This window comes from Neltuma alba, unplaced genomic scaffold (genome assembly GCF_004799145.2).
Source record: "Neltuma alba isolate B1F8T4 unplaced genomic scaffold, ASM479914v2 tig00011895_pilon, whole genome shotgun sequence".
In the NCBI taxonomy this organism is placed as follows: domain Eukaryota; kingdom Viridiplantae; phylum Streptophyta; class Magnoliopsida; order Fabales; family Fabaceae; genus Neltuma; species Neltuma alba.
Window position 1 is genome coordinate 59,399 of NW_021636493.1, and position 26,795 is coordinate 86,193.

The 26,795-nt window shown below is 32.0% G+C and overlaps 1 protein-coding gene across 5 annotated transcripts; it reads right to left on the reverse strand.

The window, feature by feature from the left end:
• Positions 1-861: 861 nt before the first annotated feature.
• LOC114719147 (protein DA1-related 1) lies at positions 862-7,083 on the reverse strand. 5 transcript variants are annotated; one of them, XM_028904611.1, is made up of 12 exons: positions 6,486-7,083; positions 5,780-5,940; positions 5,510-5,600; positions 4,775-5,036; positions 3,773-3,893; positions 3,571-3,654; positions 2,449-2,568; positions 2,095-2,307; positions 1,932-1,994; positions 1,708-1,826; positions 1,563-1,621; positions 862-1,457 (listed from the first exon to the last, which is right to left on the reverse strand). In XM_028904611.1, the coding sequence occupies exons 2-12, from the start codon at positions 5,888-5,890 to the stop codon at positions 1,114-1,116; spliced, it is 1,587 nt and encodes a 528-aa protein (XP_028760444.1). In that variant the 5' UTR covers positions 5,891-5,940; positions 6,486-7,083; the 3' UTR covers positions 862-1,113. The 5 variants fall into 5 exon arrangements, with proteins under 5 accessions (XP_028760444.1, XP_028760443.1, XP_028760441.1 ...); XM_028904610.1 differs by having other exon boundaries at positions 5,780-5,941; positions 6,461-7,083; XM_028904608.1 differs by having other exon boundaries at positions 6,722-7,082.
• Between the last annotated feature and the right edge of the window lie 19,712 nt (positions 7,084-26,795).

The window sequence follows — 26,795 nt, forward strand, 5'->3', positions numbered from 1 at the left end:
GGGAGTGTCACTTAGACACTTGAGATGTCCATGTAAAAGTAAATCTGTAATTTGCATAGAGCAGATTCAGCGCTTGCTTTTTTTTTTTTTTTTTTTGCCAGAGAGGTTCAGCGCTTGCAAGATTAGGAGCATACTTACTTTAAAATTTAGATTGTCTAAATATAAGTTAGGTGCCAATTTTTTAATTTTAAAATAAATAAAATAATATCTTAATAATTAATTCTGAAAATAATTAGAAATAAAAATGTAAATTATATAAAATATAACATATCCATACCAATCATTCAGTATTTCAATATAATTCGGCAAAAAAAAATTTCAATATAAACCTAGGCAATGGCTTGCATTAACGGTCCGGAATTTGCTATGCACATCACTTGACAATTATGCTCAAAATTCGCTTTCGCAATTTAGATCATTGCCACCGTGTTATAAATTAAAGGTGGTAAATAATGAAAAGATATATATATACACATTTACCATCAAAAGTAATCTTTTATTATTCATGAATGGCTATTTTATCCACAATTTGTTACAAAAAATTCAAAATAAATTGCATTAATTTACATCACAAATATAATAATAGTATTATTTTTATATATCTGGATTATTAATATAAAATTTAAATAATTTATGAACCGCATTAATAAACATCTCAAAGTGACGGAGCAACGCAAGGTTAACAAATTTTGTTCATATTTCGGCAGCGAATGAAGCCCGGGATTCGAGCCAGCTTGCCTATTTATCAAACAGTCGCAAGGGCCTTCTCAGCTAGAAGGGTAAACTTCCCTCTGAACCAACTAAATATAAACGAAAACGTTAACCATTGAACCCAAAAAAAAAAAAAGAGCAAACGCCAAGCACACCAATATTAATTCTATACATTCACTGTTTAATTTTCTCAAATTCTGTAAAGCGTCTGTAAGCATATATACGGTGTGGTGACAAGCAATTCACATATTACAGCACCTGCACGCTACAACGGATCTCTTATTTTGTCTAAATAAGTTTAAAATGATATGATTTTGGAATATTTGCATTCTATAGGGTTTATATGACAAAAAGTTGTGGTATAGGTCCTTGTGATAGTAAAGCAATTTTTTAAAATCATCCTCATACTGGAAAAGTTCCTGTCAGTTGGATATGGTCAAGGGTCCTTCTGAGCCCATACTTGAGTACTGCCTGGTTACCCGATCTGAATCCATCTCCATAAGCTGATGAGGTATCAGACTCAATCTGGTGTTTAAAAAACTCGCCCAGTTTCTTCTCAAAGTCAGACCTTTTGCCCTTCTTTGATGATGTGGAGCATGAGGAGGAAGGTGAGGATGATGATGAAGATGACGTCGAAGATGATGCACCGTCGCCCCCAGATCCAGAATATATTTCTGAATCTAACCACATATGAGCCAAAACTTGGCAAATTCCCTCTTCAACTTCGGGTCTCAGACTAGGGTAACCTATCAAAATCGCACAAAAATTAGCGGAACATAACACCTTAGAAAATGGGGAGTGGGGGTATTGTTGTTTACATGGGGTGCATCACAAATTAGCAGGACGAATACCTTTAAGCCGGAGCCATGCATGCATCATCTCATGAGCCAGGATTGATCCCGTTAACAACCTACGAATAGAAAATTGGCGCATCATATTCAGTGAAGTTTCTATGCCAGCGCTGCATAACGAGCATAGATGGAGCCAGAAGGATACCTCGGAAGGCCATATAAAACAAGAATGGCAGTAACTTCACAGCGACGGATCAGCCTATAAGGTTCAGTTATCATGTCCATGATTCGGTAGCCTGCGCCAATCTTTGGTCTCCTCAAAATCTGGTATGAGATGGGGGGAAAAGCATAAGGACAAAATATTGCATGCACAAATCATCTCAGAATTCAGATCGTCTATGAAGATCAAAGGTTGCAAGAAATTCCTACAGTGGTGACAGTCTGCTCTTCTGACAAGCAAAGTCCTCTAGTTTCAGGTAAGTGGTGATGACCCTGCATTCGAATATGAAAAATAAACTCCAACATCAATACGCTAGAAAGAGGACCCAAAATAGTCAGTGAAGGGAAAAAAGTTCAACACACTATCATTTACATTCTTTTCTCCCTCCATTGCCTCATTCAGTGCTTGTCTCTCAACCAAAAGCATAGGAACTTGCTGCTCCACTTTCATGTTCAAACCTTCATAAAACTCTTGTATTTCAAGGTAAAGTGGCTGGCATTCATGAGTATCCATTATTGCAGAGTCTAGACACTCTAGGCATAGCTTCCGGCCATCATCCAGCAAAAGATACTTTGCGTCCCTTGACTGCATTGATTGGAAAAACATATCAGATAAAAAGGGAATGACATGAGTAGAGATAAGGGTTAATAAGAGACAATGCATCAGTATATCAAGGTTGGTAACGAAAAAAAGGACAAAATATTTCTGGGAGCAGATATAACTGACCTCCATTCTTTCACAGCTACAGCAGCGAGGAGTGCCATCACGCTCATGTGATGGACAGTATTTTTGTAGCCAAAAAGGATGTGCTCTATATTCAATGAGGCCAGCTGAATTTGTTGGAATCTGTGAGAAAAGAGTAAGTAATTTACGTTTACCAACTGATATTTATGACTTGTAAAATAAAATAAAAACAAGAAAAAATGTTGTTTTTCTTTTATTTTTTGTTTAGGAAGGAAGCATCACAACTTTTCATGCCCCTCCCAGTTTAGAGATGTATCGCTAAGACCCTCTTGTAATTAAAGACGAGGCTTAAAAAACTCTGTAAATTAATGAAAACACAAGTAGAGCTCCATCTGTTAAAATTTCAAAATATTCAAAATATAATATGGGCATGCATACTAGTTGTGGCATTCTTATCAAACATAAAATGTTTGTACTTCATAAGCAAAAGATCATGTTCTAAATTTATTGAAATTTTCAGCTCACATTTTTATTTCTCTCCTATAACATTGGATGATTGAAGATCGTACCATAACTTGTCTGTTACTACAAAAACTATGATTTGGGGTGTTAACAAGGAAAAAAATGTGAGTTTTCTGTTACCATAGGGTTGCGTTTTACCCTATACCTTGACAGCATATATTGATACAAAGACATCGATAATTAGCCCCAGATCTACTAGCCCAGGAAGAAATGCACTTGTATCTGGCATATGGTCTTTTACCATGACAGTTCCAACAATGTATTTCTCGTTAGGTACAATAACAACAACAACAAAAACCTTATCCCACCAAATCGAGTTGGTTGCATAGATCACACAATACCATTGTGCTCTATCTGAGACCAATGTATTCCTGTTAATTAGCTGGGCCTTAGGTTATTACAAGGAAAAAAATGAGTAAAATGTTTAGCATAGCTTTCTTAAGTACAATCCTGAATTATAATCTGTTCAATATGGTTTCAGAAACAGCTAAATATAAATGGTCCTTGTCTTCCAAACATAAAGATCGCATTGCAATGTGTAAAGCATAATAAAATTTAGTGAAATCTTTCACCTAAAACAAGCAGACCATGATAGACTATCAGAAAACAGTCAACAAAAGATACAACTGATAAGATACTTACAAAATTCTTGCAAACATCACATTTTGGGTGATGCTGCTCCCTGTAGCAGGATTTGTGGTAAGGGCGATTGCTAGACATAGAAAACTGTAAATGAACAAAGATTCAAGCATTAATTATAATCAAAATTGCCACAAAATAGAAGGAAATAAGTTAAAGACTCTCAATTTTAAGAAGCCAGTTCCAAACACAAGAAAATTTTCACCTCGTGATCAGTAATTGGAAGATTGCAAGCTTGACAACGAAAACATTCTGGATGCCAGACGCCTCCCATACAGCTTAAAAATCTTCCATGGCCAATCTCAGCGTTGCAGCCAGCACAGATCCTGAGAGCAGATTAAACCAGAACAAGGTTAAATCAGTAATTTCATTAGCTTAAAAATGATGAAATTAATAAAAGCAACTATAAAATGCTACATATAGAGATAAGGGACTGAAGTAGTTTCAATTTTCTTAGGTGATTGAAACAATTTCAAGATATTCCATTAGTCACTCAGCATAAATACGAACTAGCTCAGACTCATTATCAGATGTTCCAATGACTGCTTTTGTATTAGGTTCATCTAACCCAAAATATATGTTTCATACAAGCAGAAAAACTGAGACCCTCTGGCATCACAAAGGAAATCCTGTTGCAGTGTTTACCCCAGTCCAAGACTACAGACTAAATTATCCTAAATTAAGATGACCTGATATCAATTCAAAGCTGTTTGTTTGGCGGCTCAGAGCTTGAGATTTTCTTTGTTGCTCTTTGTCACCCTGACAAAGATCAGATAATCTTATAGTACAATGTAAGACTTGATGTCACACTCCTTCAAGTTTCGCTTCTCATCTCATGTCAAAAGATTTTTTGTCATATTTTATTTTGTTGGTAAATCGTAAAGAAGACAGGCTGAAAAGTATCGCTCCGCACTCCTTTCCCAAATTTGAGAAGATGAAAGAAATGATATTGTCAATGAGAGAGTGAAATTAGGGAAAAGGTGGGGGAGAGGGGGGAAAAACAAAGAAATACATGTTTCTGAAATTAACCAAGCATAATTCAACAATATTAAATTTTGGTTTGAAACATTTTCTACTAGGGAAGATTAACAATCTACTCATTCAAAAATATCAGCCGTTGCCTTTTTTATTCCAACTGACTATACCAATTTTCATATACAGAATTTGCACTAGCCAGCGACGATAAAATGACATCATAGCCAGTCACCTGTATCCAGTGGAAAATAGAGAAAATGGTTGAAATGAAGACCCTGCATCATATCGAGGAGGAGAACCCATGCTTAGACTTTCTTGAATTGCTCTCGCAAGTTGCTCATCTTCCTCAAGTTGAAGATTTGCGTCATGTTCATCTTCCTCCTTTTGAATGTTAGCAGGAATTTCAGCTTCCTCTTCTTGAACTTTACCAAGATGTTCATCTTCCTCCTCATCAATTGGACAAAGTTCTTCATCTTCTGACTGTGAGGCATACTCTGGGATAAGACAAAAACAACAGACCTTATAAATTTTCTTTCAGCAGGAAAAAATAGAAGACTCAGTTAATAACAACCACTTCCAAACATATAAACTGATGAAACTAAACAGTATTTCTCTAGGTAAATCAATCAAATGAAAATTACCAGAACAAACAAAAAAGACTCTTGTTGTGAGACATCTTTCATTTTTTAATCACTAGCATTATAGTATTGACAGAGATCTTCATAATAGACAATGTGTCATCCATCAAAGCCTATGAGAATTGAGAGGTAAAGCTAAGTCCAGTCAAACAGGGCTGAAACAAAAGCGCATAACAAAAAAAAAAAAAAAAAAGCCACCTCTCAATATGCATATTAATTGCAAATGTATAGTTTTCATCCCACACGCTGTCTTGCTATAGTGTCAAATTCAGGTCAAACAAGCATACAAGTGAATTTAAACCGCCTTTCTGCAAAAGCATGGACCTTACCAATAACCTTTTTCCCTTTCTGATCCTCCTCTGACAGAGAGAGTGCAATTGCCCAGTCGATGTCTTCTTTCTCAGTATCATTTAAATCATCCTGCACCCAGTTTGCCACTGTTACAACTTCAGACGATCGCCTTAAGTATCAGATGAACTTGTTCCATGTTAGTTTCATGCGTCTATCTTGTTAAAGTCAGGTAATAGGCTAGCTCATCGACATGAGAAAGCCTGATAAAATTATTTTATTTCCTTACTAGAAGCAGAAATTGTTATTACCTCTGCATTACGATGGTCATCCCAAAATTGGTCATTTCCATATTTCCCATGGTAATGTCCCCTTGAAATTTTATGGTTGGAGCCCTTCATCAGCTTTGTAAACCAACCCATTATATGGATTATTATTATTATTATTTGCGTGCAGATCAGCTAACTTATTCCTGAAAGAGTGCCACACAGGGAGATAAAAAAAAAATATTAATCGAGCAATATAGAAGGAATTCCCAATCATTAATGGAACACATTGAACAACTACAAGGAAGGCCTAGAGTCTAATCTTCAGTTGTAGCACGATTATCTATCTGAAATTGTTTGACATCATCAACAGTAACAAGATGAAAGTAGATAAAATATACTGTCGGGGCACACCAAAGTAAGCAAGACAAAGAGTAGAGTGACCATGGAATAAAAAGACTAAGCCTCTTCCATATTCCTACCTTATTCTCTACTCCCATAAAGGCAATAGTTCTTCTGAATACCGTATATTCGAATGCTACCTATGTGATAAAGAGAGTAAAGGGACGAACCGGAATATACAAATATTAATAAAAGAAAAATAATCCATGACTGATATTGCGTATCAGAAAGCGTGCTAATATCAAATTTTGGAGGAATCGGTGATTATGTCGGGACGACCAATTTAAAACGTAAAAGATGTCGAAGAAACTTTTATGGCTACTCCGTTGCAAATTAATCTCAACCATACAAAAGCGATGATCTTGCTCTTGAACCAATATCAATCACACCGCATGGCAATTAAACAAGCCAACTCCAGATTTTGAGAAGCAGCGGACCCAATTCAGGCTCCGTATGTAGAAAATAAACACCCTCAACAAATTAACCCCAACTGTAGATTGATTAAAATCACCGCAAGATTAAGCGTGCTGGATAACTAGAGGCGAAAGCGAAAGGAAGAGAGAAATAATATTCTTGAGAACTCACCAGGAAGAGATGAAGAATCAGGAGAGGGTATGGAATGTTAAGAATCGGAGCTCAAGTACAAGTACTGATTCCCGTTAGAACATAGTCAACCACGGAGAAATGGATATTCCTCCATTACTCACTCTCTCTCTTTCTCTCTCTTCTCTGTGCGATCCTAGAGTAGCTTTTGAGATTAAAGAGTGAAAAGAGGAGTACTTGGAGCCTACGCAAATCCAGACCGAAAGGGGTAAAAATGCCAACAGTGGAAACTTTTAGGAACTGGCTGAGATATAATAATTTGGGAACCATAAAACCACCAAAAAAAGACGGATTTGAAGATAGGGAGAATCAGAGCCAGCATAAATTCAACTTCAACTCACTGTTACTGTCTCCATTACCGAGTGGGTCCTGCACCAATTTTCCGCCACACCCTGCCAAATGTCAATAACCTAATAAAGTGTCCGTGTTTCTAGTTGAATAAGGGTCAAATGAAGAGAGGAATAGAATAGGAAGAGGAGCGAGAGTGCGCGAAGGTGAAAGAAGGATGAAACCATTTTGGCTCGGATCATAAGAAGCACAGAAAAATGAACAGCCACAGCCATTTTAGCCTCACCTCTTTCTCATCATGCGATTGGGTTAAACCCTTTTTCTTTCAGTTTTTTTTTTTTTAATATTAGCAATTTACAATTTCACGAATCATCCATCCGCCTTCCTGCATCTGGCGAAGTTGACTTCTATGAAGACTTTGATGCTTTATTTATTCGTTTTAGTTTTTGCCTCCCAATCATGACTTGTGCAAAAATAGTATGGCGGGGTAATGTAAATGTGCAATTGATTCTTTATTACAGATCTTGTCTTTATCGTTATCTAGTGTTGATATTAAAAGAAGTTAAAAGGATACTAATTTACATATTTTTTTTATTAATTGAATTAGCTAAGGATACCTAATATATATTGTAGCCCCAGATTCAACGAAAGTGGATGACTTGCAAGAAAATAATGTGGCGAATTCTTTTTTCCACTATGTATAAAACATCAACAATTCAACAAGGCAATCACATTTTAAGAGCCACTATTATATACTCCTCCGGATTAATCTGGAGTTAGCATTAGGAACGAGATTGCTTTTAGAATCAGATTAATAATGGCAACAACAACAAAAGGACCCTACGATTGATAAAATTTATATTGGCCAAAAAAGATATTGTCAATTTTAGCCTTGACAGTCCGAAGATCCCATCGTGCACCCATCATTATTCAATCAATAATGCAGTCTGTTAGGCATCCATTTCACTCACTTCAATAATTCACTCACGCCAAATCTAATTCCTCTCCTCCTAAACAATTTTCTTTTTATTTTAATAATTATTAATTGTCGAATCTTTTTATTTTTTTTCGCTAGAATGCAGACACTCATTATGTTCTGTATAAATAGATCGAACTCAGGACATTATGTTTAAGAAAGACTTAAAAGAGACAATTAGGGGGTGTTTGGATTCTTACATAAATGTTTTTAAAAGTATTTTTTCGCAAATCGAGACAAATTTTTTTACATCTGACCGTAAAATCACTTTTAAAATCATGATTTGATTTCCATCCAAATACCCCCTTAGTGTTATAGGCGAAAGGTCAGGTGCCCAACCACATTTGCACAGTGCTTTTGATCACTAAAGCAACATGCAAGGACCACAATTAATTAGTGGCTACATCTCCGCGTGGTTAAGATGCCATAATAATTTATTGTAAATAATGAAAGAATCAATATACGATTAATATATTGAATCTATATATGTATATATAGGGTGGATTTAAATTAATTTGAATGAAAACAAAGATGAAGCAATCCTAAAAGAAATTGCAAAGAGATCAGTTGCTTTCATTTGTGGGTGCAAGGAAACACATCCTTTACAGTAAGAAAGCAAGGCACACTCAACTTCCACTGCCACACACCATATCTTTGGTAACTTTGGCATGCAATCTATGGTCCCACAGCTCTCTCCTTCCTCTCATAGTTTCTCACTCCCCCTTCCAATTTTAATATCAAAGTCAAGGTCCACATTTACTCTACAAATTTTTACTTAAAAGTTTTTTTAAATACTCTACAAATAGTAATTTTATTGTTAATATTTTTATCAAAATGATCAAATTAAAACAATTCAGCTGGCCTCCCTCCCAATTCCCAAATTTCAAAATGATGTTTTTTTTTGTCGTTTTTCATGGTCAGAAAAATGATATTGTTCACGAATTAGTTTCTTGGAATGGAACAGTTGAGAGTAAATTTTTATCTGAAAGTGAGGGAGTGACGCACGCCCACGCTGTCTCATGCCTGGCCCTCGCCGGCCCTGACGTTGGTTGCGCTGTTTTTACGCAGAAAACTCACGCACTGCTTTTGCTTTTTTGATTGCCAAAACTTCTTCTTGTCATGACGTGGTGGCCAATCAACCCTTTTCTTGGGGCATCATATTGAGTATGCTTCTCCAATAAATAATACTCCTCCGGTCCTTAATATAAGACCCATTTAACTAATTTGATTAGATTAAGGAAGTTAGGTAAGTTAGTTAATTATAAAAATATGACACGTTTTTCCTAAAATACATAATCATATTTCTTAATACCTCATCTTCTCTTCTACTTGATTATGGTTGAAAGGGTATCCATAGGGGTAATTTAAGATAATTGATAAATAGAGAATGGGTCTTATATTTAGACCAAAGCCATTATGGGTTTTAGAAATATAATGTTCATTTACTCATCGCTTAATATAAAAAATAATTATAACTTCCTTAATATAATAGTCTTATATTAAGGACCGGAGAGTACTTTTTTTTTGCGTGGGTTGGAAACAGCATTTACTGCTCATACAATATTAGCTCCTATTAGCATAAAAATTAATTGCCTAATTTAAGTAGATTAAAAAAATTTATTAAGCTTATTATTTATAATAAATAGATGTTGTTTTTTTAAAAATATCCTTATTAACCGTGTGTATTAGCTAGAGCTACTACTTGATGAAATCTTTAACATGTACAACCATTACAGGGACTATATTAACAAAATAAATAAATATGAAACATAAAGTAAATTAGAGTCTTATATTTAAGATCAAATTAAATGTCAAATAACTCTTATATGGACTGAAAATAGTATTATTTTTAGTTTGGACCCTTTTACCAGAAACAAGCTAGATAACAACTTCATTTGAACAAATGAAAACAGCTAAGATTAATAAATATAAAAACATTTTTAAAAAAAATTTCATGCAAGTTGAGACAACTTATTTCGTACATATATTTTGTATGCCGTAAAATTGTTTTTAAAATTTTAAGTGGTTTTATCCAAATACTCTTTTAATTATTGATTTTTCCTAATTTTCCACATTGTGTGCGCGCAATTTTCATACGGGGGACGCAAATGCAATAATTATTTTAATATTGTACTAATATTCATGTTATGGGAAGGGACCGACGGAGTCATATAAATTGTAAAATCCCAACAGTATCAACTTTCTAGTGTCTTGCAGAGATTGCCGACAGGACAGTGTCATATGGGGCCAGGGCCACCACGCACCACTCAAACCCACGGCTTCTTCCCCCATCTGTTTGAGATTAAAAAAAACAAAATCATATTCATAAAGAGTTTTTTTTTTTGACCGAATATTCACGAGGTTATGACCCATAAAATGCAAACGATGCCTTGAGAATTTTTAGATAAAAACCAAATTATGATTTTAAAAATATTTTTAAAATATAAGAAGTAAATAGATAAAACAGTTTATTTTGTTTTACAAAAAAAATATTTTTTAAAAACATTTTTAATTATCGCCTAATACCCTGTTTATTATGTTAACAATAGACACTAAGAATAACAAAATCTTCGTATATATAATATTACTTCTAGTTTTTAATATAAGAGTTAGTTAATTAATTGAGTAGATTAAAAAAATTAGTTAGGTTAGTTATTTGTAATAAATAGGTATTGTCTTTCTTAAAATATTTTTACTAATCAAGTACATAGCTAGAACTACCATTATTATAATGACTATCTTAAAAAATAATAGATAAATATGATAAATAAAGTAGAATAAGATCGTATATTTAGAACCAAAATAAAAATCAAACAAACTCCTATATTAAGATAGTATTGAATTAATATATATATACTCCTCCGGTCCTAATTATAAGACCCAATTGACTTATTTGAGGAGATTAAGGAAGTAAGTTAAATTGGTTATTTATAATAAATAATGTTGTCATTCCTAAAATATCCTTGCTAATTAAGTATATTGGCTAAACTATCATTATTAGAAGGATTATCTTGGAAAAAATGTATAAATATAAGAGACAAATGGATTGGGTCTTATAATTAGGACCAAATAAAAGTCAAATTGGGTCTTATAATAAGGACCGGAGGAGTATATATATATTTATATGTATGAATGGGGCCAGCGGAATGCTAGAAATGGAGTGACGAGGAGCACCAACCACTCACCTAACGCTTGACCAGCATATATAATCACAATTGGATCACTTATTTATTTTCCACAACAAACCAAGCGGTAATCCAATGGATGCAGAGTGCTTGGGAAGATTCTCATTGGATTATGTATTTTTGGCTAATTAACTCTCTTAATTAATACTATCTCTGATTTTTAATATAAAAGCTAATTTGATTTTTAATTTAGTTATAAATATAAGATCTCAATTTATTTTATCTCTCATATTTATCTATTTTTTAAATATAGTTTTCATAGTAGTTACACATATTAAATGTTTTATCAATTGACACTTAATTAGTAAGGATATTTTAGAAAAAATAATATCTATTTATTACAAATAACTAACTTAACTAATTACCTTAATATACTTAAATTAGTTAACTAATTTTTATATTAAGAATTAAAAGTAGTATACAAGTAGATGTGTCAATATTAGAATAATGAAAACTGGGCTAATGAATAAACCAGTTAGAGGCAGTAATTTAAGAGTTAATAATTCAAAGGGATAATTAATCTCCGGGTCTTTATAGTTTTATCTGATTTTTAATGAAGTTCTTATAGAATTTTTTCTTTTTATCAGGTTTTTTTTTTTTTACTTTCATGTGTTTTTACTTAGGTCCTTTGATTTTTTTTTTCCTTTTTATCAAGTCCTTATAGTTTCACTTATTTTTTAATTAGGTCCTTTGTCATTTTTAAAAGATTATTTATTAAATTTTATTCTTTAAAATTAATTTCATTTTAAATTAATATTATATAATTGGACAAAATAATTAATATAATCATTTAATAATTAATAATTAATCATAATAATTAATTATAAATTATTTATAATTATATTCTAATTTTAGAAAATTTATTATTATAATTTGAATTTTATAATTATAAAAATTAGAATTGAAAAATAAATAATATTTTTTAACTAAAAGTTTAAAAGAATATTAACATAAGATTGCTATAATAATTTATTATTTTTAGAATATTATTATTTATAGAATAAAGAATAAAAACTACGAGGACCTAATAAAAAATACTATAAAGACTTGATTAAAAATATGTGAAAGTATAAGGATCTGATAAAAAGAAAAAAAAAAGAACTTGATTAAAAACCAGTTAAAACTATAAGGATTTGCATATTAATTATCCCTAATTCAAATTATAATTAACTTTAGATTGGGCCAGTCATAATTAAAATAATATTTGAACAAAAAACATTAATTCACAAGTAAATAAAATATTCACATATAAACTACACATTATTTCACAAAATAAAGCTATTAAGGCATAAATATGATGGACAATATATTTTCTTAAATTTCAAACTCAAAATTATTTTTTTTAGACTAAATAAAAAATACTTCCAGTCTTTAATATAAGACCTTATTTGACTTTTATTTTGGTTCTAAATATAAGACTCCAATTCACTTTGTCTCTTATATTTATTAATTTTTTTATAAGTTGGTCATTCTAATAATAGTAGTTCTAGTCAATACACTTTGATTAGCAAGGATATTTTAAGAAATACAACATCTATTTATAATAAATAACTAACTTAACTTATTTTTTTAATCTATTCAAAATAGTCAACTACCTCTTATATTTAGGATCGAAGATAGTATATAAAATCTAATATAGTAAATTTGTTTAGTGCATGAGTTTAATCTAAGTGAACAGCAAGAATTCGATTTTAACACCACGGCCGTCACTCCTAACACTTTGGCGTTGAAGAAGAGAGCAATCAGAAGTGAAGCATGGCTGTGATTTTTGTCTCATTCTGTGGGAACGTTCTTTTTATTGGGACCAGCGTGAGTAGTTTTAAATTTTAAGTGGCCCGTCGGGCTTGATCCAGACCGTCAGATTGATCCAATGACTTCAAATTCAATCATTGTAAGTGCATTTACCATTTTGAAGCATCAGTGTTTTATGGATTCTTGCACACCAAGACAGAAATTAACAAAGCCAACTCAGTAAACAAGACCCATTTTGGTCCAATGAAATTCTAAAAAGAGGATAACACATTTTGGTCCAACGAAATTATCTCCATACAGTGATCAAAGGTAATATTTTTAAAATTATGAAGAATCAATAATTAATGTATTATTTTCAGGTCACGCTAAGTTAAGAAATCAAATTAAAATATTAAAGAAAACGAGATATTGATTCTTAAAATTTTCACAATAATAATAAAGTAAGTTCAGGTCATTGAATCGCAAAATAACGCTTTTTTTTATCTAAGCTTATTTATAAAATGATCTTGGAGCCTAATTTTATCTGGGTTCGTGTTCTAAAGGGTAAATATGATTTCAATGATGATATGTTGATTGCCAATCCTCGCCCTCGCTCTTCTTACTTCTAGGGGAATCTAGTGAACATGTGGTAGGACACTTATTTTCATTTTAGATGGAAACCTAGTGATGGAAGTAAAATCTGGTTTTGGTCAGAGTTTTGGATTGGAGGCTATGGCCTTCTGAAGAATTTCTCCTTCAGTCCCATACTTGAAAATGATCTTTGATCCATTTCTAATTTTGTAGACAACTATGGCTAATAGAAGGGGAGCATGATTCATAATCTTTTACCTCTAGATGTCCTTAAAGATTTAACAATAGTTTCGATTGATCAAAATGCTCAACCCCATTCCTGCTTTTGGCACTCGATGAAATTTGGAGATTTCACCACCAGATCAGCTTATCATGTTTTAGAAAACCTGAATTGGAATAATGCCGAAAAAAAGTTGATCCATATGTGGAAGCTTCCAATGGCTAAGAGGGTACAGACTTTTACTTGGCTTCTTGTTAAAGGGAAATTGCTCACTAATGCTGAAAGATATAGAAGAGGCATAACATAAGATCAGAGATGTACTCTTTGCTATGCGGACATAGAGGATCTTAGTCATATATTTAAGGCTTGTCCTTTAGTTTCATTAGTATGGAACAAAATTCTCCCAAATGATATGTATATAGATTTTTTTGGAAAAGACATTACTTACTGGTTAACTCATCAACTATAGCATCCAAACCTATAGGACTCTTGGAAAATTAGATTTTGCATAACTTGTTGGAAATTATAAGAAGCAAGGAATCACTGTCTCTTTTCTAGTGAGAATTATACTGCTAAAAATATTTTGATAAGTATTCGTGCTATAGTTAGACATTCCTTAAAACGTTTTTCCACTTTCAATTTAATCATGGAGATCCTGTTGCTTGTATATCGCCTAACTTTATATAATTTATTTTGCAACGAAAATTATCCATTTCATTCAACAAAAACAAAAAGAGTAAGTTTAGGTCAAGTGGAATCAAGTTTGATCTCATTCTCATGTACAATTCAATCCTATCTTCAAAGCCAGCCCAATCTCCCTCGCAGGATAAATCTAGTAGGTTACATGCTTATTGAAAACCCCACGCTATTTAAGCATGGAATTAAAAAAAAAATCACGTTAGAAGAATTGCTTTCATTAGACTTGATAATACTAAAATCTAATTATATGTAATGCTATATCTTAGATAAATGTTAAAAAAAAAAAGAGGCTAAATTATTATTGGAAAAAAAATCTCTGTTGGATTTTCTGTGTGGAATAATATATTCTTCGTGATACTTCTATCCATTTTAGTCTATAACTTAAGCTTTAAGTTAGTAAGTTATAATCAATTTTTTAGAATAAAATCTCATCACTGATTAATTTTATCATTGAGAATATTTTTAATTATCTTTGTTTTAGATAAAAATAGGCTATCTTTTAAGAAAATAACATAATAGAGAACACTGTCCTTTGTACTAAAGATCTTAAATTCTATATATCAAGACGAGGCTGATTATTAACTAGCATATAAATAAAACTAGTTGGCAAAAATGCATATAAATAATAAATAAATCTATCATATAGAAGATAAAACAAGATCTTATCGAATCTAAACACAAATAATCCTATATTAACGAGGACATAATAAAGCCACACTCTCTCTATAAATATACAAGGCAACAGAGAGCTCTAGAACAAAATAATCATTTTGCGATTGAAGAGAGAGGCGATCACAATGAATTCTCCAAGCTCTGAATCCAGAAAGTTAAAGATGAACAGCATGAGGGAACAGGACTCGAGAGACGCAATTTTCTTGAAAAGACTGATATCGAGGAAAGAGAAGAAGAACAAAGACTGGGCTTCTCCATTTTGTGAAGGCGGATGTGAATACCTTGGAACTCGACCTAATGCTTCCTACAGGCAACAATATCTCAGACTGTACAATCCCATGAAGAAGAAGGAATCTGCATTATTAAATATGAGGCATCGATTCAAGAACTGGTTCGCCAAAACTTTTCGATCTGATAAGGTTCATCCCTCCATCATTTGATCAGTATTCCTCCGATCGATCAAGTTCCAGCCTGCTTGTAGACAGTGCCTCAGTACCTGTGAATTACATCGAGCTATATATATGTGTACGTGATTTCAACAATTGCTTTTTATTTAATTTATTTTATGACTCAATATTCGTGTAGTTATTCCCTTGGAATTCTTTAATATGAATTTTGACGTTTACAATTTTCCTTTTATAATCTTTTTTTTGGTTGGTTTTAAAACCTTTTAAGTAATTTTGATGTTGTTTAAAACGTTAGAGTGATTAAACATTCGGAAAGAAGGGAGTTTACCGAAGGGCCAACACTAACAATAAGATGTATGAATAAGTAACCGCACGCCAATTGTTTTCATATATGTATCAACAATATTTACTTTTTTTATTCATACAAAAAGTCAACTTAAAAATGAATAATAATGGGAGATATTCATATTGATATTTGTAAGCCCACTCACCTTCACATCTCAACTTTTTTTTTTGGGTTAAGAATATTCAACTTTTTCAAACGAAAACCTAGTCCATTTTATTGATCAAACTATGTTCTAATTCAAAAGAAAGCTAATAATAATAGTAGTAGTAGTAAACATAATATAATAATTCTCATATATACCAAATCGAAAAATTTATGTTGGGATCATGCATGCAATATAATAATTATAATCTAAGAAAAAAAACTTATATATTTAGCCTATATACTTAACATAGTTGTTTCTAATCTAATCAAAATAAGTAAATTATAAATTATAAAGTATAAAGTATTAATAATAAATGTTTGTTATACAATAAATAATAATATCCAAATGTCTGGATTTAATCGAAAACAAGGATATTAATTTTAATACGAAATTTGATTGAAAATATACGCATGGGGTGATGTCTAGTCAATTGATTATTTTTTATTGGTGTTGTTGTTCCTATTTATTGGCTTGACAGCTAGGCTGTTTACTCGCTAATAAGGAAAGAGGTAACCTGTTCAGCAAGAATAAGCCGAAGGGGCAGTAAAATCACATTAAAAATAGGGAAAATTATAATAGATTACCTAAAAGGAATAATATTTATTATGGAGGATCTTAAAAATCCTAATTACTTAGAAAGACCAAAAACTAAAATATAAATATACTAATACTAAACTACCCTAATAAACTTCCTTATGCTCCCGCTAACCATATCTCAATTACTTGACAATTAGTAGCTAAAAAATAGGGGAGCCCTCTATTATCATCGATTTTTATTAATTTTTTATTCAATTTATACATTGTAAAAATTGTACAACATAATTATATATAATAATGTTCACTTAAATTTGATCACTAAAATTTAATAGTCTATGTTCTAATTTCTTTTTACAAAAAGCTAAATTTTATATATGAACCTAATTTTATTTTTTTCTATAACATTAAATTAGAAGCAGTGTTTCAAAAGAAATTATATTAAATTAGTTAAAAAATTTTATAAAAATTTATGCATGTTGAAATATGTTATGAAAAATCATTTTCATTTTGATTTTGATTAAGATAATAAAAATAATTATTATTAATTATTGTGCAAATTTTATATATAGTTGTTTGTCTATATGTTTTTATCAACATTTTTGCTCATTTACATATAGAAATTACTTAATCTAATTTTTAAAAGTAATTAACTATATAATTTTTTTATTATAATATATTCAATAGGATGAATGGGGTTGAGAAAAAAAAAGTGGAGATGAAGAATTTGCCCTCATCACAGGGGCTCAATAGAACTTTATTTTTGGTTAAAAATTTTGAGTGCGTTTTGTTCCCAGTAAATAAAAATATAGATATTAATGATAACTGTCAAATATTTAAGATGTGGTTAGTGAAAATGTAGGTGATTTAATTAGGGGCAATTTGGTATTTGCATATTTTTATTTTTATTTTATGATCCTTCTAAATAATTACAATTTTTAAGATCCTTTACAAGAAATATAACATTTTCCTTGTCCTTCTTTCTAATTTTCCCTTAAAAATACTCCATATTTCCCTTATTATAAGATTTATTTAACTATATTACGTAATTTAAGAAAACTATTAAAATTATTTAAAAGCAATAAATATATTGAAAGTGTAATGTTTTCCCAAATATGCCCTTATTTACAAGTGGGCAAGTGTGAGAGAGGAAAAAAAATTGGAGAGAATGTATAGGAAAAGGACAATGAGAAAGAATATATTAATTGAGAGTAAAGTGGGTAAAAATACATTTATTGTTTAAACAAACTCAAAAAAAAAAATTATAAATAGGGACAAATCAATTTAAAAATTGAATCTTAGGATGAGCAACGGAAAGTAAGCGTCCATGCTTGCATCGATAGGAAGATAGAACTCCTTTAACAAGAGCTCCATCAAAATGGATACCCCCTCAGCCTGGTTGGTTGAAGCTGAATGTGGACGGTGCTATTTCAGCAACTAGGAGCAAAGTTGGATGTGGTGGAGTTATTAGAAACCATGATGGGTCATGGATTGTGGGGTTCACTCAAACTCTTGGAAACTGTACTATCCTTGCTGCAGAAGAATGGGCCATGTTAAGGGGTTTGAGATTGGTTTGGGAATTTGGATTCAGGAAAATAATTTTAGAATCAGACTCAAAGATCCTAGTAGAGATGGTTCAAACCAAGGATACCTTTCATAGCAGTAGTCTTACTCTTTTCCAGATTTGGAACATGCTTGACTACTCATGGGAGGTGCAGGTGACTCATGTTCTTCGGGAATAAAACTAGGTGGCTGATGCTTTAGTCAAACAAGAACTTTCATTTAACTCCGTTTTACATTCTTGTCCTATTCATTTAGGAACTTTGCTATCAAGTGATTGTATGGGACCCGTTCTCTTCTGAGTTTATTAATTTATCCTTGGGCTCAGCCCTCATTCATTACCAAAAAACAAAAAAAAGAAGATAGAACTAGCTCAACCTTATCAAATAGAATCTTATGGTGCATAGTAGCAGTACATGGATGGGGTCTAAAATTGAACAAGCTCATTTGGTAGAATGGGCCTAATCTGTGTACATGATTTCTGACTTTTTTGGTACAGAAAAGAGGCCTCAGGCCCAAAAACATGCCCTCTGAATTCTGATGTATGCGGATAAGTCCATACTGTTATTCTGTCAACACCTTATATATTACAAAATTGAAATATTAATTTATAAGTATTGTGACTCTCTCATGATAAAATTTAGAAAAAACAAGACATTTATTTTTATCTGCGTGATTATCAATAAAATACTAAGAAATTAGACTTAAATGTATTTTTGAAAAACATATATGTTTAGTTTTTAATTAAATATGATAACTATACAAATTTTCAATTAAAAACATGAAAAACGTACTACCTCCGGTCTTAATTATAAGAGTTAGTTGAATAATTTGAGGAGATTAAGAAAAGAAGTTAAATTAGTTATTTGTAATAAATAGGTGCTTTTTTTCCTAAAATATCCTTATTAATCAAATGTATTAGCTAAAACTACCATTGTTAGAAGGATTATTTTAGGAAAAAATACATAAATATGAGAGACAAAATGGATTGGGGTTTTATATTTAGGACCAAAATAAAAATCAAATGAGAGTATAATACAATATCAAATAATAAAAGCCATATTTTAATTGAAGAGGAATAGAACTCAACCTAGATGTTCTTCCTTGGAAAGTGCAGTGGGAATGCCACCAATGTTATAGTTTCTGCATGAAAATTGAGAAAGGCGTACGGGGTGATTCTTTTTTAATTTCTTTCTTTTTCTTTTTTGAAGTAATTGTAAATGAATTTGATATTATCTCGTGATTTATAATTTGTATGGAAATTACTTATCTGACAGAGTTCCTTTATCAATACGGATGCACGTACCGTGTGCATGTCTTGAGTAGTCAAATTAATTGTAAACAATTAATACTTAAAATATTTTGTTATTTTTTTATAAGTGACTGCCGCACTTTTCAAACATGGGTAGTGATGGGGAGATTATTTTATATTGTATTTTACATTTATTAAAATAAAAATATAAAAGTAAAATATAGTTTATTTTTTTCTATCGGTCATCAAAAACTACAAAACTTGATTAAAAGTCAGACGAAATTGTAGAAACTTACAGAACATTTTTATAAATATATGAGTTCAAAACTTTTGTGGTTGAGAATAGTTTCTCATGTGATAAAAAAATATTATCTGAAATGGTCTAATTATCTATCTGCATTAAAACGGGCTCTCTTACTTATAGCGAAGCAAGCTATCTCCTCACCTACATCTCATGATTTGCACAGCCTCTCTACGAATGAGAACCTGATCAAGTTGCTTCAGCAGCAGCGACGCATCCAACAGCACGTAAATGTCCTTTTGAAAGATTGTTTACTTCTACTTAGGATGTTTAAGTCCTTCACTTTTAGTTAGTCTTTCTTTTCTGTTGGTATGTAATCACTTCTATATATATATATATATATATATATATATATAAACAAGACTAATTTCCTAAAAGGGTTTTTTTTTCCAAGGCATAAGTGATTTTTGTAATGAAACAAGCTAAAAAAAACAAGCCCTTACCCTTTTAAAGTATTAGCTCATAAATTAAGAAATATAACTAGTGAATTAAAATGTTGATCACATTGTCAAATTTACCATTATTGATTTAATATATCGAAACATTTCCACATTACTTATATAAATAAGGGTGTGATGAAAAACAAATAAATGATCCCTTAAAAAATAAAATAAAATAATCTTCGGAAAACACCTATATTTTAAAATGAAGGAAGTATGACAATTTCGATAAATTGGGTTTTGGATTAATAGAGTTAACAAACCTCAGGTTCAAACTTGAAACACTGGTTGCGCATTATATTTTTAATTTTAATTAACAAAGTGATAAATTTTTGAGCATGGATATACGCATAAGATTTTAAATAATAAATTATGCGTATTATTTTGCTAATATCCTTATTTTTATCCTTCTTTCTTTCTCTTATTTATTTATCGGTAGATATTAATATATCAATACATATAATAAAATGTATAGTAAGACGTATCAATTACGTAGGACTCTTTTTTCGCTTTTATAATTTCTTCAAGCGTATGAAAAATATGCACGTTGTTTTAATAAAGGAGCTCAGCTATCTTACACACACACACACACACACACACACACACAAAATTCATTGTAAAATGATTTTTCATTTGTAAGTTACAGCCGGGCACATCCTGCGAACATCTAAACAATGATGGCTGCGGATATATGGAATATGGCATGACTTGTTTCCATTTAAAAGTCAGGAGGGGAATAATGTTGAATGAAGTATGGGAAAATTCAAACGGAGATTTTTTTCTTTCCATTTTTTAGTTTGAGAGGAATTGTACAAAAATTCATATTATTTTTTTATTCAAAACATTAAAGCATGAGGTTGATGAATAATTAATTAGTCAATACACTGGCCCTTTAAATTCGAGAGGAGGAATTATCGTTTGGTTCAAGTGGATCACCTGTTCAAATTGGGGAGCATCCTAAGCAAAAAGGGCAGAATTCCAATGGGACTAGGAGATAAAATAGGAAAATATAAGCTGTCTTAATATTACATTCTATATCCAAAATCTTAAAATAGAGAGTTACAAGTCCTTTGATAGTTTGATTTATAGATACGACGTTTTTCCAATACAACTGAATTCGATATGTTGTTTGATGTGATAAGTTAAATATACTCATATTTGAGATTTCAAGGATGTCCTTTTCAAGTGTGAATTCATTATTAATAACACAAATAGTCTCTCATACCATCATACTCTTCTGATCCTAAATATAAGACTTTTTTTGTCACGTAAATTACACTATAAAAAAAGATCTTATATTTAGAATCGGAGGAGTACCAATAAAGAATAAAATATGACCTTATAACTCAGTAACATGTAAATTTTCAGGCAGGGTGGAGGGCTATAAGTTGAATTCTAATTGAAAAACCTCAAGCCATCCACTGGTGCTTGTCTCCTCAATTTTTTCAAAGGAAAAATTGGTAGATGGTAGTCCAGAGCCCAAGAAGCTATATACATCAAGTCACACACACAAACACACAACTTGAAGCTAATTGAAACCCAAAGTGGAAGGATGATAAAACCTATATCGATAAAAAAAAAAAAAAAAAAAGTCTGACCCTAAAAGCCACCATTATTACATTATTGTCAAGTAAATTAAATGGTAAGAGGTACACGAGTCAAACAAACTACAAAAGTGGTACGAACCAATGAGAGCCCCAATTCTGCATAACAATCCATACAGTATGCAAAACACCAACAAAGAAGAGAGACTACTCTCTTTAATTACTTCAGGTAATGTGTCTCCACACTATTACTTTCACATACTCCACCCAGAGGAAAAAGAAAAATCACAACAGCCCATGACCTGTGATTTGGGCACAAGTGTCACGTCGTGAACAGTGGTTGATCCCTTGGACCACGGGGTTCCCACGTGGGTGTGGCCACTCCTGCCGGCGCCCCTGCCATCTGGACTCACTTCACAGAATAGAGGAAGGACCACCTTAGAGAATAGAGATAAAACCTTCATCATATATATATTTGCATTTACAACAAAACCATCTGCCATCACAAAGTGCTATCTATTTGCTTTCAATAATTTCGGGTCGTTTTCCTTATGGGCCCAAAGCTCAACACTCACCCATGATTTTAAATGCTTTTTTCCATATCCTTTTCCTTTTCCAAACCCTTCCTCTTCTTCCTGTTCTTCTTCTTGTTAAACAATAATTTCCTTCGTACTAACATGCACACACTTGGAAAATTCTACCGCGAGGGAAAGAAAAAAGCACAGACAAAGTGAAAAAAAAAAAAAGAAACAAAAGGGGTGGGGTGATCATCCCATCAGAATGTTGGCTCCTCAGTACGTTAATGTAATCATACAAGGGAAAGTGACCCTCTTGAGAATGACATTCCCTGTTCGCTTCTCTTTATTCCCAGAAACAAAATTCCCTTGGACTAAGAGTACAATACATAGCGAGAGTGTGTGAATCTGTGTGTGTGTGTGAGAGAGAGAGAAAGAGAGAGAGAGAGAGCTCTGGTTTCTTAATCAGTTAATCATCTATCTCTGCGGGATACTTGGAAACGAACTTTTGGAATTTTCTTACTATTACGTTTATATGGACTGGTTTATTCATGAAGGGTAGCTACAAAAGCACATAATACTTTTATTTGTGATGGCTGTAAGTACAAAGAGTTTCTAGACAAAGCTTGCTTAATTAGTTAGTGACATCAAGTTGCAATTATAAACCCCCTTGTACGTACCTTGCCTCATCAAACTGCTTCATTTTGAATGGATTTTCTCAACTTTGACAGAAACTGAGTCGCCACATATGTAATAACAAACGAGTGAGAAGACAGACAGTGGAAAAGCGACCTTCCAATATTGTTATTGTCCCCATCTGTACTATTTGCAATGAAGTTTCTAATCAAACTCTTCTGCTTGGTCCCTTGTTAGTGAGATTAATTAATTAATTAATTAATTAATTGTATCACATTAGGATGTAAATTAATTAATATCTCAATGAGGACCATAAAAGTCGAAAATCATGAACTATATATGATCTCCCTTACTCCGTGCCCCCGTGGAGGGGATTGTCTCTCGATCATATGTCACTTGTTTAGCCAATATTAAACTCACTTAGCTTCTTGTTTCTTTCTCCAAAATAAACAGTCTTAAACGATTCTGTCTGTGACATAAATGGCATGTTATATTTAAGCTGTGTTGCCAAAGTTTTGACATTAATTACTTTATGTAAAGTAAGAACCAACTTTGTGAAAGAACTATGGTTTGGTGGTGCGAGAGAGTCACGAGACTTATTTTTAAAGCAATACACAAATAAGCCATTGGTTGCTTAACAATATGGAGCATCTAGATATCTCTCTTGTTAGAGGAAAAAGGTTAGTTATGCCTTAACATCAGTAGGTAAGAATTCTCCCATTGTTTAATGACAATAATTATCTGCTGATCCCATCATCCGTTGGATTAATGGAGTAATTAGGATAATCGTAGCCAATTAAAATTGAAGTCAATATTATTCTGAACATAATGACGATACTATCTTATATTTTAATTAATCCCAGAAAAAAATATAAGTATTGAAATGACGCAAGTCATGCTGGTATGACGTACTTATGACGCCACGACCCGCTTTAAATTTTCAAAGCTTCTCTTCGTGTATGGTTCCCATTCCAGAGAGATTAGCTTTTCTTATCCCCCTATACTAGTTAGCAAAAAAAGACGTGTTAGCTTACTTAGCTTATATAGCTTATTTAAACAGCAAAAAGTAAAAACCGATCCTTTTATGGCATGTTATAGTTAAGTCCAGTTCATTATGAAAAGTAACAAGAAAAGAATGGATAAGAAATACCTGATTTTCGTAAGTGGGTAAAGATAAAAAAGGTCTGCTAATCCTAACTGACATTTGACAGAGAAGATGAAGCCTGCATATATGAAATATAAAAAATACAATATAAACCGTAATATATGAAAATTAACAGAGGAGTACATAATTATCGAAGTAAAAGAGCATGTGTATGAACTATTAATTAAGATTAGGTTATGCATGTATTGTTCTTGTGCGTCATAATTGTGTGAGTAAACAGCTTAGGGAACGTTATAGCATTGGGCTGTTCCGAATGGAGAAGGTGACACTAATGGTTGATGGTTTTGTCGTATACTGGAGGATGAGGAAAGCGAAGACAAGTGATATGGTAGTAAAATAATGGAAAGAAGAAAAGAGAAGGTAGGTAGGTGTATGTATGTAAAAAGTGGATTGGTGCAGAAAAAAGGTGAGCATTAGGAGGCAAAAAAACATGGGAGGAAAAACGAAAGTAAATGAAAGAAAAGGATGAAAATAAGTGAGGAAGTGGTCACGCCCAACAAAAACAAAGTCCAAGTGAAGGAATTAGAGAGTGCTGAAAAGCAAACCACGATAAAGAAGAAGGCATCTTACAATAGGGGAGGGACCATTCGTCCATTTGTGCCTCATCAGCCTCCCTGGCACTTTGTTTATCAATGGTTTACACTGAAAGAATATTAGTTCCCATCTCTCCAAGTAGAGAATGGTGCAAAGGAATTAATGTGGCTGTGTGCATGAGATCCATTATTTATTATTCTATGTCTTGTTAAGCTTTTTCTTATTTAAGAAATAGACACTAACAATTTGAGATTATAAACGAGATCGAACCAGCAACTTCTCATTTATAAACTAAGAGAGCTTTTCATGTTATTGAACTACATCAAACTAGGCTATATATTCTTCAACTTGTGATATATACATAATAAGAATAAATAAATGGAAGGAAATGAGAAAAGGGGATTATGAATGAAATTATGAGGAGTAATAAGAAAAGGAGGAGCGTGGTTGGGTTGTGTGGTGCACTAACTTTTACTTTGCATAATTTGCTTTTCTAAGTGGCACATATAGCAAAAGAGACGGTTACTAATTAGCGTTGACGCTTCCTCGTACATCAATTTGTTTACGTACTTTTCTTACCCCTCTCTGGCTCTCCCCCTCCCTTTTTCCCCTTTTCTTTTCTCTCTCTCCTTCCCCTCTTTTTTCTTCTTTTCTCTCTCCTTGGCTTAATTTCATTTCTGTCTTTAAACCCCCCCCCCAAATCAGTTAAATCTCTAACAATTCGTTAATTGTAATTAGTTTGCTAGCACAATACTAGCTCTAGTCCTGATTATAAGAGCTAGTTGACTAATATGAGGATATTAAGAAAATAAGATAAATTAGTTATTTGTGATAAATAAGTGTTGTCTTTCCTAAAATATCCTTACTAATCAAATGTGATGACTAAAACTATAATTATTAGAAGAAATATCTAGGAAAAAATTGCATAAATATTAGAGATAAAGTAGATTGAGATCTTATATTTAGGATCAAAATAAAAGTCAAATGAGATCTTATATTAAGAATTGAAGGTAGTATTACTTAATCGGAATTGAATTTTTCACTCCTTTTGCGTATGCGTATAAATAAATAACGAGATAGGCGTGCGAAATGAGGTCACTTGTTTTTTCAGAATATTTATATTCATGTTTTCTACTATATTCATCTATTTATTGAAATTATAATCCTACTACATGGAGCATAGTGCAATTTATAATTGCACGCACGAAACTTTTGAGAAAATGTTTAAACCCCACCATTGATGCACCATGGATAATTAAATGTCACTTCCTTCGTCCCTGTTTACTTGCCCTCATGAAAAAATACACAAACTAAGGATAAAGCAAAATCTATATACTATGTAAGAATTATTTTAAATTTAAGCTATCTCTGTTTAATTTCCTCCGTCTAATACGGGTATGATTAAAAACAAGTAATGATTATGTCTTGAAATTTAAAACAAGACATATATTTAGTGACAAAAAAAATCCAAATCAGGACAAATAAATAGGAGTGGAAGGAGTACCATTTGCGGCACCTCTCAGGTTCCAGAGATTTTCTTTTCTTTTTCGCACATCACGGTCGAAATTGTGGGATCTCATAAAAACTCGAAAGTGCCCACTACACACACACACACATGGAGAGTCCTGCGCGTTAATTAATGTGCTATATATTACTTAATGAACTAATATCAATGAAAATTTGGAGAATGAAGGGAAAAAATTACAGACAAGCCAGCACCAAGGTAAAATAAATTAGCGGAGTGGTCACCAAGAGTAACTTTATAAAATTAAATTGCAAGTTTAACATTTTTCAGTTAAGTAGTTATTTAAGAATTGACCGGAGAGACTAATTTAAAACTTTTTGGTTGGATAATGAGTGTGTTTCCGCTATCACTAGTAATCTCGTGTTTATATATATAATCAATACCACAAGAGCTAGATAATTTATTAGGGATATTAAAAAATTAATTAAGTTGAGTATTTGTCACAAATGTATGTTGGTCTTACTAAATTATCCTCTTCAATCATATGCACTGTATGATTGAAATTATCTCTTGATAAGAACCTCCTACAGTCAATATATAAGGATATTTTATAGAAATATGAGAGATAAGGTAAATTAAGATATTGTATTTAGAATTAAATCTAACTTCCCAATTAACCCTTATATTAAAAATCAGAGGTAAGATCAACTTATATTCAGGGTACATTGTAATGTGTGTACATTCTCCATCTCCACCCTCGGAATAACCAGTGATATTGAAAATTATTGTAGGAATTAACATGCTGCGGTTTATTAATTAAATAAGTAAAATACTCTTAAGTACCTTTCTA